General features: G+C 35.8%; 1 protein-coding gene across 1 annotated transcript in view; it reads left to right on the top strand.

Moving 5' to 3' along the window:
* PPP1R12A (protein phosphatase 1 regulatory subunit 12A) overlaps nt 1–14407 on the top strand; it is a 123462-nt gene extending 109055 nt beyond the window's left edge. Inside the window, exons 22-25 of the mRNA XM_082754455.1 lie at nt 80–184; nt 1102–1149; nt 5539–5589; nt 12249–14407. Of these exons, the coding sequence (XP_082610581.1) occupies nt 80–184; nt 1102–1149; nt 5539–5589; nt 12249–12335 (291 nt within the window). The 3' untranslated portion in view covers nt 12336–14407. The remainder of the gene's footprint in view (nt 1–79; nt 185–1101; nt 1150–5538; nt 5590–12248) is intronic.
* Nucleotides 14408–14695: the final 288 nt, after the last annotated feature.

The raw sequence follows: 14695 nt of genomic DNA on the forward strand, positions 1-14695 counted from the left end.
TTTTACATGCAGCTCAGACACAGGTTTTAAAATGTTCAGCTAATGTCACGATTCTTATTAAATTAATATTTTTTCTTAGCTTTATGAACAGATTCTAGCTGAAAACGAAAAGCTGAAAGCACAGTTACATGATACCAACATGGAACTTACAGATCTTAAACTACAGTTGGAGAAGACCACTCAGGTTTGTATAAAACAAAAGGCCCGTACTTTGCTGACAAGTAGATAGCAAATTAGAAGCACCCCAGTATATGGGTTGCTATTTACTAGGCATCAGCTTTGTTTCTTATTCAAAGATGGGAGTGAAGAAGAGTACCTCTCTGTTTCTAAAGAAAAAAGAGCACAGGATTCTGGTCCTCAGCTGTGAACAAAATGTGTGAGACCATCTCCTGCTTATTTAAGTACTGGTGGTTCTTGCCAACATGTATGTGGAACTTCTTTGCAGGGTAGGGATAAACGCTTTCTACACTGTTAAGCCTATTTTCAAACTGTCAGTCTGATTTGATTAATTAATTCATAAACCTGCTGGCAGATTGGCATAACCTGCCAGTTCTTCCTGACTGGTTAGATAGCCTTATCTTAGAACTGAAGAGCAAATAGTGCACTTCACTTACAGGTAACTGCTCTCAGATAACAGTGCCGCATACAGTAATATTATATATGTACACAAAAGTGAAATTCTTCTTAAATTGCTGTAGAAAGAATGTTCCCCTTTCTCAGATCACATTTGCCACAATTTACCTGTGTATGTACTTCACTGTCTTCCATACGCAACCTGTAAATATCAGTACAGTGCATTTAAAAAGATATTTGTTTTGTAAAGCTTTTAGATAGATATACTATATTGCTCCTATTTGCCAAAGGCTACGTAAGATTAAATTACTTAGGGATGGTCACAGAGGAAGTCCGTGATAACTCCAGCTCATTCTTTTTTATTTCAGTGTTACTTCCCCGAACATATTTTAAAGTGCTTTTGAAGACATATTTTGGACAGTATACAGTAGTAGTTGCCCTTAGCTGAAATGCCTTTTGTATTACTTTTCTTCAGTTTTACATTGTTTGAGGACAAGTACCAGTGTCTCTATTAATTCTGTGTTTCAGAGACAAGAAAGATTTGCTGACAGATCACTCTTGGAAATGGAGAAAAGGGTGAGTTTCTGCCAAATACCTATTGAGTAGTCCAATACAGGCTTTGTTTTAGTTTGTTTTGCAACCCCTGGCTTCGATGTATTTTAGTGGGATAGCCTTTCTTACAACTTTCATTTTTTAGAAGATTTGGGGATTTTAGGTGTCAAAGTGGCAATGAATGTGAGATACTGTGAGATGGAATTACTCTTAAGAAATGCCTTCAGGTTGTCTGTTGGTTAGTGATAACCAAGTTCTAAACCTCACTGCCCTCCAGGATTCTGCTGCTTGTTCCATCTCATCCAAAACAATGTTGGCTCTCCAGAGAGTTAAGCAGATTCAGAACGTCTCATCTTTTAATGCATTTCCAACGTTCAGAGACTTTAATTTCCTCAGAGCTTTCCGGAGGCATGTGTGTCGTGTTACCAATTATTATTGGTAATGAAGTAGCTGTTTCTACCCCACAGACATCAGACCTCAAACCTGCTAATGATGTAAAATTAAGCATAGTCTGTCTCTTTCCTTGTACTGTAACTTTTCCAGAGGGAAAATGACACTGTATTGGGGCGGAGTGGAGGCAAATGAATGAGCAGCGTAGGAAAAAGGGCATTAGGGTGAGAGACAGCCCTAAATTGACAGGGAAAGGAGATGTGTAATAAATCCACATGTGAGATAGACTGCAGGAATTATTTCAGAAGTTGTGCCCATGATAATTTTAAGCTGTAGTTTCATGTTAGCTTAAAGCCCATCCCAAGTTTTGCAGAAACTTAAAGAAAACTCAGTTTCTTCTGTTGTGGTCCTGGCTTCTTTTTATGTCCCTGGTTACATGTACCTTTCTCCTCCCCTAACCCTGGAGTGACGCATTGGATACTTCAGTGGGAAGAAAACTAAATGGAATTTGACAGTAATATGTGATATGGTATATATTTATTTATCCCTAGTAAACTTCACATTTATTAGCCTTATATGTTTATTTTCCAGTATTTGTGGTTTAGAAAACACATTTCAGTTCTGCCAACCTATCTGGTAAATAAACAAACCCTTGCTTGATTTTACAAGAGGACATGGAGATGCAGAAATGCTCTCAGGCACTTCCTGAAGTTCTATTATTTTTATCTTAATAATCTCGCCAGATAATTGCAGTGGCCTTTTAGTGCCTATTTCTTCTTGTTTTTGTGACATCCTGCTGTAGGCAGTGATTTCATCAGCAGAAAAGTTTCATTAGCAACTTTAATTGGTTTCTTGCTTGCTATCATGGCCACACAAGTGGACATTTAATTATTTCATAGATTTAGCTGTATGCATTACTATACAGGTTTTATACTGCAGAATATTCTGTAGTGTACATCTTGACGTTATTTCAGTTCTAAATTACTGTGCTACTTTTTCTCCAAAATAGGCCGTTGCATCAATTGGCTATCATTAGGAATTCTTGCACCTTTTTCTTGTAAAGACACTTATTACAATAGCAGAAATGTCTTTCTGAAATGTTACTCATTCTGAAGTTATTAATACCGAAGCTAGCAGGTAAAAAGATAAAATAGTGACGATGCTGCCTGGCTGAAACATGGTTTACACAAATTTTAGGATATGTTCCTTGTATTCTTATTATTTTTAATTTACCTCTTTTCAGACAAGAATTTAAGATGGGAATTTAATTGTGGGTATATTTTCCTTGTTATAATCTGGAGCTGGTTTCACTTTGAAAGTGACTGAAGTGAGATTCTCAGCTGCTACTTACCAGTAGCTGATCTCTAGAAATAAGCTGACTAAATTCAGTTCAGATGGTGGGTCTTTAAGAATAATTGTAAAAACATCTATCTATGTGTGAAGTAACCACATAAATGTAAAAGGTAAAAACAAACTATAGAGCTTTTCTACATACACTTTTCCAAGTATAAGACTACAGTAAAATGAAATACCAAATTAAAGATGTTCATATAAGTACACAGAGAAAAAGGGAGGACAAAAATAAAAATAAAAATAATTAAAAAAAAAAAAACTGAAGACATCTTTGAACTATGATATCTTCCAGTTGAAGCATACCTGTTCAGTAAGGAAAATAGGAACATTTATTAAACCTAGAATTTCACTGTGACAAAATTTAGAAAATACGGATTTTTAATTTTATTTGAACTTATCCTTTATTGGTTTCCATGATATGATTTGATGATGCTTTGTCAACACTTTTAATTTGAGGACTAGAAATAAGTACATAGGCAAAAATACAGTTTTTGTCACTCTGAAAACTATGTTAAAAGCTCTTTGCAGAATTTCATGACGTGGTCATATGCAACTCACACTGCAAGATTTCAGTATGGATCTGAATTGGAGATATGTTTAACCCATTTCTCCTAAATCTGGAATTCATCACCTGGGAATTTGTTTTGGGGAGAGCTTATTTTTTTTATATTACTGAATAAACAAATATCTGGGTTTACTTAATTTTAAAACTCTGGGGTCAGTTTTTCACCTGCGTATATCCATGTACCTCAGTCTCACTGCACCAAGACTCTGGTTTCTGGTTGCTTCAAAACATACAAATGAGCTGTTGTCTTTTATAAAATGAGAAACTGGCTTGTGCTTTTTTTTCATATTGAGAACTACAAATGCTCTTGGTGTACATTAAAGAAATGGTGACGTATATCACAAGATTTTACACTGCATAGGCATTTGAAAGCCTTAATCTTTGAGTCCAGGGACTAACGAGATAATACTGGCAAATTTTCCTACTGAAACTCTGATGTATTCTTTTGTTGGCATTTCTTTAGCCACTTCCTAGCAGAGTAAAAAGGAAAAACAGGAAACATAGCTTCATCTAGTTAGAACTATATATTTTTGCAACAAATCTTATATCTAGGCCAGTCCATTTAAATGTTTCCTTTGTATTATGTGAAGTATGCAAAGTTGATGAAATAAGGATTTTACTTAACTGTTTTTTATTGCTAATAGTTATTCTTAAACAACCTCAACACGTTAGGTAAGCAAATACATCAAAAGGACGAATGTTTTTTAGTCCTACAAAACCAGTAGGTAACTAATAATGTTCTAAGTCATGTAAGATGGTGTGGGTTTTTTGTTAGTCACTTGCTTACTGCAGTTAACTCACTGGTACTTACTATGCCATTACTATCAGTTCTTATCCTTATAGGAAAATTAGTAACTTGAAGTAGTTAAGTACATTAAGTACTAACAACTGCAGTAATCTGTTACTTTGGTAAACTTTTAAAGTTGTATTCTAAAATGGGAAAATGTTGGGGAATAACTGCACTATGATTAAACTAAATTAAATGATTTGTATCTGAAAGGTGACCGGCAAGAGTCAGTATCTACTGGGCGGTATGATCTAACCAAAGTTTTACACACCTCAGTCAATGCTGCTTGCTGTTTGCATAACACCATTGTATGCAGATGCATATGTACACTTTGCAATAATCTGTTGCTTTTGCCTTTCACACTTTGGAAAGATCTGAATGTAGAATAGTGAATAACCGCAGCTGCTTTTACATGAGACACACCGCATTGTCTGACACAGGAAAGCAAGCAAGCAAGCTATAAACCCCTGAAGTCTACTGCATTAGCTGTTGATCTGTCAGATGCGTTGAAAATGAGGTTTAAACAAAACAATATCAACTAGAAATATGGTAGTGTGTCTGCACTGCAGACTGCAGCATAGTATAGAAAACCCTAAGCTAACTTTCAAGTAGCTTGGGTACTCCGATCAGTGATATCAAAACAACCTGAAGTTCTTGACAAAGGCTAATTCCTCCTGCTTCTCAGGTAAAAAGGAAAAAAAAAATAAATAAACAAATCCTACCAACTATACTATACTAGAAACGCAGAAAATATTCAGGAAACATTTACTCAGGAAGCAGGTAGTCTTACGTGGCTAGATTTCTTGGTACTCAGCTGAACTCACATAACGTAAGTTTGGGTTGCATCTACACTACGTTGCAGTTTATAGTGTGGACAGATCCCACTGAGCTGAGGCAGATTTTTCAGCTACGTTTGCTTGTCTATGAAAGCTTATGCTTTTGTGCTTGTTTCTTTTAATATTCTTGTTTGTTTCTGATCATTTTCTGCATTTCTTGTATATTAAGCTTTTATGGAAACCCAGCTTATGAAAAATAATTCCAAATGGTGCTTACAAACTGTCTAAGTTTTTGTAAAGGAAGGGGTATATTACAAAATAGGACTTGATGTAAATTTTTATATCTCTTCCTCCTAAGTTATTGAAATTCAATATTGAAATATTTTCTATATATCACTGCCATCACAAGTTTCCTGTCTACACTATGCTTCTGGTTGTATGATCTTTGAAACTTGAAGTATTTCACAGTTTTCACAATATTTACAATCATTAATTAAAAAAGAATGTTATTGCTCGGTATTAACAGACATTTTCTGATTTAGGAAAGAAGAGCTCTAGAAAGAAGGATATCTGAAATGGAAGAGGAACTGAAAGTAAGTATTGTTAAACTGTTGTTAACACAGTGTATGATTATGTCATTGGCATTAAACGACACTTAGTCTAGCAATATTACTGCTCTCTATAATTTCATTAGAAAATAAGTAAACTATACCCACATCTCAAAGTCATTTGTTTCATTTAGTTTGTAGTGAAGCTGTTTTCCTGGCATAAGCAGTCATACATGTACGACTTACTTTCTAGGAAGGTGCTGAGGCTTACAGTTCTATAACATATTGGCTGACAAGAAGCATTCAGAGATGTTTGCAGTGAAACATGTTTTGATATAATCAAGACAGAATTGCCATCTATGTTTTTGATACAAAACTCTCATATTTTAATAATTTAAAAACAATGTTATCGTATAATTCCATAGATTAAGCATAGATAATTCCATAGGTAAAGTATTAAATGTTGCTTTGCTCAAAAAACTTTATCTCATTAATTTATGTATTAGGCAGCACATTATCAATATCAAAAGAAAAACTTCCATTTGTATAGAATGAGTAATGATTTTTTAGTTAACAAAAAGCAGCAGATTTTAGATTTCAGATGTTGACAGCTAAGTCCCATTTACCACATACACCGAATAATAAAAGTTGTGGTATGATTTTTCTCATTCCCTGGTTTATCAACATTAAGTTCTTTGATATAATTAAGAAGACAGAGAAATCCTGCAGGTTCACTTTGGATATAATATTGTACAGACCCAACCAAACTGATAAAATTAAACTGTAACTAGACAACCAGTGGACCATGATGAAATAGAAAACATTTTTGTACCCCATAATTTTAAAGCAGTACCACTGTTTTGACATGTGATAGCTGTCAGTGATTAATAAGTTTCCTTTAAAGCTCATTTTTGAGCTCCCTCTGGTGCTTGAAAACTGCATTAACTTCCAAATCCTTTTCGTTAAAATACTTGCAGTAAGGTTTGTTGATACAGTTGAGACTGACCAGCAGCAGTAAACAGAAGGCAACCACAATGTCTGTAGCTCCCTTGGATTCAAGCCAAGGTAGTTTCCTGTAAGGAGGGGAACACAGTGTTCCTTGAGGGGAGAGGTCTTTAGAAGTGAAATATGTAGAAAGCTAATTGTGGCATAGGAAAATAATTATTTCTAAAAGTGGAAGACAGGATATGAGTTTCTGTCACCAACCTGTAAATTTCTGTTAGGGATGGTTGGCCTTTTTCAAAAGCTTACATCTTGCCTTTGTCAAAAGCTTACTTTCAATATGCAATATGTGAAGGTTTTGAATTAAAGATTAATACTCTTCCTGACATTTGCTGCACTCTCATGCACACGTATATGTTAAATGTATCATTATTTACTGACTTTTGAATAGGAGATTTAGTTTGTGCAATTGGGATGTTAAGTAAAGAATTCCAGGAATAACTCTCATTGTTAATGTATTCTGAACTGTTTTGGAAAGCTGTGGCTAATCACTGCTGGTTCTTAGATTGCTTTTCAGGAATGTGCCACTTGCTTGATACTTGTTTTCAAAACAATTTATCTACTTAAAACAAGACTGTCTCTTCTAAGTTTTCTTTCAATTCCGTTCATCTCTAGTTCTTTTCAACACAATATATGTGTTGGTTTGTTGGTTTGTTTGTTTTTTTTTCCATTTTCACTCCTATTTCTTTGATTCCTGCAGAACCTGCAACAAATAAAGCAGATTCAGTCTTTGAAACACATAAATGAGCGACTGGTGACTGAGAATAGGGCCTTGACCCGTGTGATTGCCAAACTGTCAGGGTCCTGTAGGCAACTGCGTTCTGTGGACTTGTAATTCCTTCCTTCTTTGTGTAGCCAGGCAGGTGTTGACAATAAGTTTGTGCTTGAGCAGAGTTTTACTATTAACACTTGTGTGTTCAAAACTGACTTACTGCTCGGTTATGGAAGTGTGGCTAAAGCATGGTGTCCAGTGTATCGAATAGAGATGTCATGGATATGTTGTTATGGTGTGGTATTGCCAATACTAGCACTGAAGCTTGTCGTTTTTCACTTGAAGCTAAGTTGGCAAGGATTTTGAGAGACCTTTCACATGTTAAAACCCTGGCAACAATTTGAAAGGAGTTGAGTTCACACTAGGATAAACCGAAGTCACTCCCCTGTTTTGATGTTTGAGTAAATGCTCAAATTGATAGATTTGTCTTTGGTTTTCCAATAAATTGAAATTAAGAAGTGACCTTTTCTTACTGCAGTAAAATTAAAATGCATAGAACTGATACAAATCTGGTCAGAACTAAAGAAAGTTTGAGAAACGGTTGCAGTACTGTGCATTTCTGAACAGTTGCATTAACAACTTAGTTTCTTAAATTTGTCTGATGTAGTGTTTAGAGGGGACCAACGGTGTCGTCTGTTAGAACATATCAGACTTTCAAGTCAGTTGATATTTTCTATACTAACTTGCTGTGAAGTTCTGGACAATCTGTATTTTTATCCAGACTAAGCTTAAAATACCCAATTTTAGCACTAAGTCAAAGGTTACTGAGTTATGTTGCTGTGTATGTAGGTATTCCAGTCGTGGACCAAAATCTTATCATGCAAGGACGACACAAACACAGACACAAAAATACCCTGCCTAGACTGACAGATTGACCAAATCTATTGGCCTTTCTTCTGCCTCTTACATAACAACTACATGCGGTGGACGTTTCAGTGAGCTTTTAAGATCTGTAGATGAAAATAAAATATTTTTTTATTCTGCACAGTGGCTCATGCTAACCTGCTTCCCTTTGCTTACCCCCCTTCTCTCTTAGAAGCAAGGAGATGAGCATACACTTTTTTTCATTCTGCTCAGAGTCAGATCTCAGGTTTTCCCCACTAAGAGGTATGAAATAAATAGCAAGTTTATCCTTTGGCTTTATGTCTTCCTGAAGTTCACCTAACAATAGGATGCAGATAGAAAGGTTGTTCTTGGTCCAGGCCCTGCATTCCTGAGCATTCCCTTGTGTTAACCCTTGTTGAGTGAATCAAGTCCGCTCAATGACCTGGCTGAAAAGAAATCCCTTTATCAGTTTTATGACTTGATCCATCTCACCCCAGCGTGGCTGTGTTGCTCAAGCTAACACACAGAAAGCAGCAGGAGCATATTGCTGCAGGAGAAGGGAGAGCTGTTCCTTTGGGGCAGCTTGTCTTACAGCAGCTTCAGCTAAGCATGGGTTTCCAACACAACCGAGCTTAACCTAGTGACTGCTGTCCACAGCCACACGTCCATACCATCTTCTTTTTTTTCGTACTGGCGTTCCTTTAACTATGTTAAGCCATTTCAGGATGTTAAACTATTTGGCATTCCTTTTTGTAGGGGAATTTTTCAAAGGCAGATCATTGTGGAGCTTGAGGATCTGGGCTAGCAAAAGACAAGCAATGGAAATACAGCAGCGAGGCTTGACATTACAATTGTAGCTTAACCACAGCAGTGTGCCTGATTAATCTGAACAGGTACCTTAACAGCTCGTGAGCTTTCTCTAATATTAATTTACAAAGCTGTTTTATAGGTACAGACTTAAATCCTCCAGCAAACACAGTCATTACTACTGAGTTGGCTCCATAGATCAGGTGATTATTGAAAAATTATTTGATCAGCTACAGTACTGCGAAGTTAGTATCTAGTTATATAATAAAGATACGCAAAAGTAATATAATAATTAGTATTATAAAGTAGTATTATAATTAAAAAATATAATTATTTTGAGTATTATTATGTATAATACTTATAAGTAATATAATACAATACAGATAGTGCACTTGTAATCTTATTCAAGAATCTCATCAAGGCAAGCTACTCAATTTAGTGAAAAGCAAATCTGAATTACAAAGTATGTAATTGTAATTTTAGTGAATTTCATGAAAAGCTTTTTCTTCTGCCTCTGCACATGAAAGGCATGTGGTACCACCTCACAAGAAGTCTGAGTACCATAGGAATGCACTGCTCCAAGAAAATTGCATAATGTCTTTGGCTGGGCTTAGTATGTGGATTTATATGTCAGGATTAGTATAGATGGGAAGTATAAGTATTTTATGTTACTTGAACTTATACTTTCTGATAAGTCTCCTATTACTTACAAATCCTTTTGTCTCCTGCCAGACTTCCCCTATTCTTTAGCAGACTCATAACAAAGGAGAAAATATTTTCTTAATATTTATTCTACCTATCAGTTTAATCAGGATTAAAATCTACAGAGATTTGCAGGCATGTAATGGTACTGGATTATGTTAAAGCTCTAAATTTGAACAGTGTTTTTTTTTTGTTAAAATCGTTTACCAGAAAATATATCAATTTCTGTGTCTGCCTGTTTGTATTACTTATTATTGACTGTAGCTCCCTAGTCACTAAGCTGAAAGAGGACTGTGGAATAACTGGAGTTGCTTTGAGATTTCACTGGAAGGCATACAAGGTGACGCTTGTAGAAATACACAATTAACAAGAACAAAGTCAGACTCCTTTGCTTCCTTGTGCATAGCTAGATGAATGCTTTGTGGTTCCACCCAGGATCTTTGGTATGAAGTCTGTAACAGAATGAAAAGTAGGAAAGAAAGGTGTTGGTTGCTTTTACCAAACAAACGGTTATTTCATTGTTTGCATATACACATCAGAACAACCGTAGGCTTATCCTAATATTACAGGTGCATGCACAAATGCATGGCACACCTGCCTGTTACCTGCATATGACCAATAGCATACGTATCTCAACCCACAGTATGGTGGTTAGATGGAGTCTCCAGTTTTTGCCCTCCTTTTCCTAATAGACCCTCTCCACTGTCAAGATAAGACACTGACCTGAGATCACAAAATCAAGGCGTCAGAATGAAGAATGTGCAAATCATTTGATCCCTCTATATATTAGAATTGCCTTGGATAATAGAACAGCTTTTTGCTTTTTTCCTCCTGAAGGCACTATTTCACTGAGTCGATAGCAGCATTAATTTAACTGTCCAAACTCATAGAACACAAAATCATTTCCTCTTACTCTCAGGGTTTTTGCGTGTGTGTGTGATTTTTCACATTGCACTGTGAGTTTTTCAAAAAGTAAATTAATGTCTCTTCATAGCATATACGTGATAAGAAGTGGTGATAATGGGCTATTTAACAGTGTAGAAAGCACAGATAACGTTTGAAAAATGGCAAATGATTACTTGTGTTGCTCAAGTTCAAACATGTTGACGTGGTTTTTGAAAGTAATCAGTGTTTTACAGCACTTTATGTTCAAAGCACAGCTTTCTCTTGACTGTAATGGAAGCTGTAGAATTAAAGTGCTTTGATTCCTTGTGAAGAGCTCGGTTTAGGTGATTTGCCCTAAGCCACTCCAGTGAGTAGATAGAGTAGGAATCCAGGTTAGCAGAATTATTCTGTGGAGACCATCGTTTTTCCTCTTATGTTATCCTGTAATCTTCATTTCACATACTCTGGTATTTGCAGTTAAAGAAACTAGAGATCCTATAGCCTCAATTATCCCTAGTGCACCATCATGTTCCACTCTGTGAGGATCTGAGGAATCCTTTGGAGACGTGTAAAGGAAGCCTCTAGCGTAACACATGGTTAATTAACCCCACATTTTAAAACTTCACAGTTCCTTCTATTCCATAATAATGTCCTGAGTATCATGGAGTCAAAGATGTAATTTTGTTTGGATAAAGCAAAAACAAAACTAGTGACAAGGAAATTTCATCATGAACAATTCTGTAGCCGTTGTTACATAGGTCATCAGTTGGACTTAGACCTCTTGTATGCTCTTGGACCTGAGGTTACTGAATAACCACACTGCAAGAATAGGCTGATAGCTCCTGTGTGAACGTGCTGCTCGAAACCATACACATAATGCAGCTATGAGTTTTATAGGTGGCTTGTTATCAGTGTGTGAACAGAGATACTGAGAATTTCTGAAATTACCTCTAGCTTCTCTGACAAGTTATGTTCTACCAGTACAAGCCTCTGTGCACTGACTTGTCCTCCTTTCGTGTCTGATCCTGTCCAACTCTCACCCCACTTGGCTTCTGCCTTCCAGCTTTTGTGCTTGTGTGTCACCCATCTCCTGTGGCAAACTTAACTTGCCATCTTCTAACTTGTGTGCCCGAGTATGCAGCCTGGTGTTTCAATATCTGATCTTGTGTGAGCCATGCTATTCAGGGATGTGATCTCAAATTATAGGATGTGCGCTTCAACACAAGTTTGGCAGTGATTGGAAGATAAAGGCAATGCGTTAATAAGCTGAATCACACAGTATCTGATCAGGATGAAATCATCCAAGAGCACAGTGGTAGATTTAATTAGCCACAGCATGTTGTTTTGAAACCGCACAAGTGCAGTATAGACAAGCCTCTTTAAATTGTCAGTAATTAACATTTTTTGTTCTGCACTGAAATCTGGAGCATTTAATTGCTTTCCTTATGCTACTGTAAATGCTTTTGTGGAGAGGCTGCTCATCTGCACCACTTGGTTTTAATGTATCTAGACCAAGCAAATGAAAATCCTAATCTAGAGCTCCTAACTGTATTGTGCTAAAAGGTGAGAAATTTCTGAACTGCTGATACAAAGGGGGACAGTAACTGCCAAAATACCTCAACTAAGTATTTTTGTCCCTAGTGCTTGTCTAGTCTTGTTGCTTTTACTTAGTGTATAATTGCAAATAACCATTGTGTTTCGTTTTTGATAGATGCTACCAGACCTGAAGGCAGACAACCAGAGGCTAAAAGATGAAAATGGGGCCTTGATCAGAGTTATAAGCAAACTTTCGAAATAAAGGGTTTACTACAGCAGCAAATAACGGTATTGCACATCACTAGTAACTCCAGTGGACCATAGTATGGCAGTCACTGGAAGTGTGGGAAGATCCCTTGGAGACTGTCATTTTCAGATATCCTGCCAAAACGCCCTCTTACCTGTGTGTTTTTTGTATCAAGATCATTGTTTCTGTTAAAATGCAGCTGCTGAGAAGATAAAATGACTGAGAAATCCTGTTTACAGCTACAGCATAATAAGGAAAGTGTTCAAGGCCAGATACGCCTCAGATATTTAACCAGTAAGCCTTAGTTGTACATAAACACTTTTACATCAACAAAAGCTTTCAGCTCTCACAGAAGACAGTTACTCAATAATGTTTTTGTTGTGCCACAATTCCCAGGTTTTTTTCTATACTCAGTTTTTCTTTAAATCTTAAGTTTGGATTTTTTTCCCTTCTAATTATTCATGTACCAGATTTTCTTGTACAGTGTTTTCACAGCTTTACCATTTGCAGAGACCACACACCCTTTTAAATTACATAACTGTGTAGCTACCTAGAGTTGTATTGTCCAACCACCTGGAACAGAGATGCTTGGTGGAACATTTGCTTTCACTGTTTGTGCAATATGCATTTATTTCCTATACAAAATGCTTTAAAAGTCAGTTGAAACTAGAATTATTTTAAGAGTCCTGTTTTCTGCCTTTATTGGTCACTTTAAAAAAAAAAAAAAGTTTGTAGTGAAAGATGTTAGATCCTGTAATCGTCACATTCATTTGAGCAGGTACTGAGTGATGCTGTATATATAAATGTGTACTGGTTTGATTTTTCAGACCACCACGTGGCATGCTTGAATATATTTCCCTATTGCAAATGTCTGTTAATGCAAATTAGGCTACTCCAGAATAGTGTGTTTAACAAAGTTCATTAATTTTTATGGTATAAAGAATTTAGACATTGTACATTGTATGGAGCCCTATCTTTACAAAAGGTCTAAACTATATAAAATACTTTATTATCTTTTCTTCCCATTTTTTTTTCATTTGATAGTGTTCACCATAATAAAAATTGCATAAATATAACTGCTTCACTACATTTCACATACCTGTATTTATCTGAGTGCTGTCCAAAACTGTTGTGCTAGCCAAAGTAATGTTACTAAATCATTTGAAAAACATAACCCATTACACTCACATTAATGTTTATATGCACTGTTGTTGCCATGTGAGAAGGCATCTAATTTGATAACACCATCATGTCAGACCATTTTATACATTTCAGTGGCCTTTAAAAACAAAAAAAAAGTACTTAAGTGAAGATCGCTTTTGTTAGAAACAGCTTTTATATTTTCACTAAACCATTCAAAATACAACATCCTATTGGCACATAGTTTATTGCCTAAAACCACTGAACAGATCAGCCATTAAAACAAATTGTACATTGTAAAGCTTGTAGTAGCTATTGTATTATTGATTATATTGTATACTATATTAAATGTGAATTTGTACCCCTTCATTTAAAAAGGTCATTGTGTTCTACTGCCTACTTGGGGGGGAGGGTAGTTTTATGGGGGTGGGATATGTTTTGGTAAGGAAGACATGATGTCCTCTCTCTGTTGATTGGTTTTTTGAAGATGTAAGGTTATGCTCTTACTACCAAGCTCAGGATTCTTGATTTTAAAGGTACACAGATAGTTTGAGATATCTTATTGTAATTGATCTGTATGAGAGGTGGGTCTGAACCATAGGGAACTTCCATTGTCGTATGCTAACGTAAAATAAGCAAAGAATTGAACAGTTTGAATGGCTGCAACGTATTGAGTTCTGTTACAAGACAGTTAGGCATATTCTGGGTTATATTTGGTAAAGTTTGGGTGCCTGTGAATGATTAAATAAGTGTTTCTAATATTTTAGTGTTTTATATTTAGGTTATTTATTCTTTATATCTAAAAAATGAATGGCTACTGTGCTATATTGATTTTATTGGTAGTACTGAGCAGACCTTGTATCTGCATGAAACTAGTTGCAAAACCCACTATTTTGGAAAAAAAAAAAATGTATTTTGACATATACAAATAAAATGAATACAAACTATTTTAAATGTGTGAAAGTTTTACTGAGAAGTCATTGAAATTTGTTATGAATTTAAACCATGTTATAAGTTTGCTATTTAAATTCTTTGGTGGGCATTTTTCATTCATTGCGCTACTTGGATGCCAAATTCAAGTACGTTTCAAAGATTGTAATCGAATTGTGATTATTTGCACATCGTTGTACATGCACATCTGTAAATGCAACAGTAAAAATGCCATATTTATGCAATCTGTAACAACTTGGACAAATGTTTCTATGTTTTACATAAACCTGTATGTGTGCAGAATC

This window comes from Aythya marila, assembly GCF_965140915.1.
Source record: "Aythya marila genome assembly, chromosome: 1".
NCBI lineage: Eukaryota > Metazoa > Chordata > Aves > Anseriformes > Anatidae > Aythya > Aythya marila.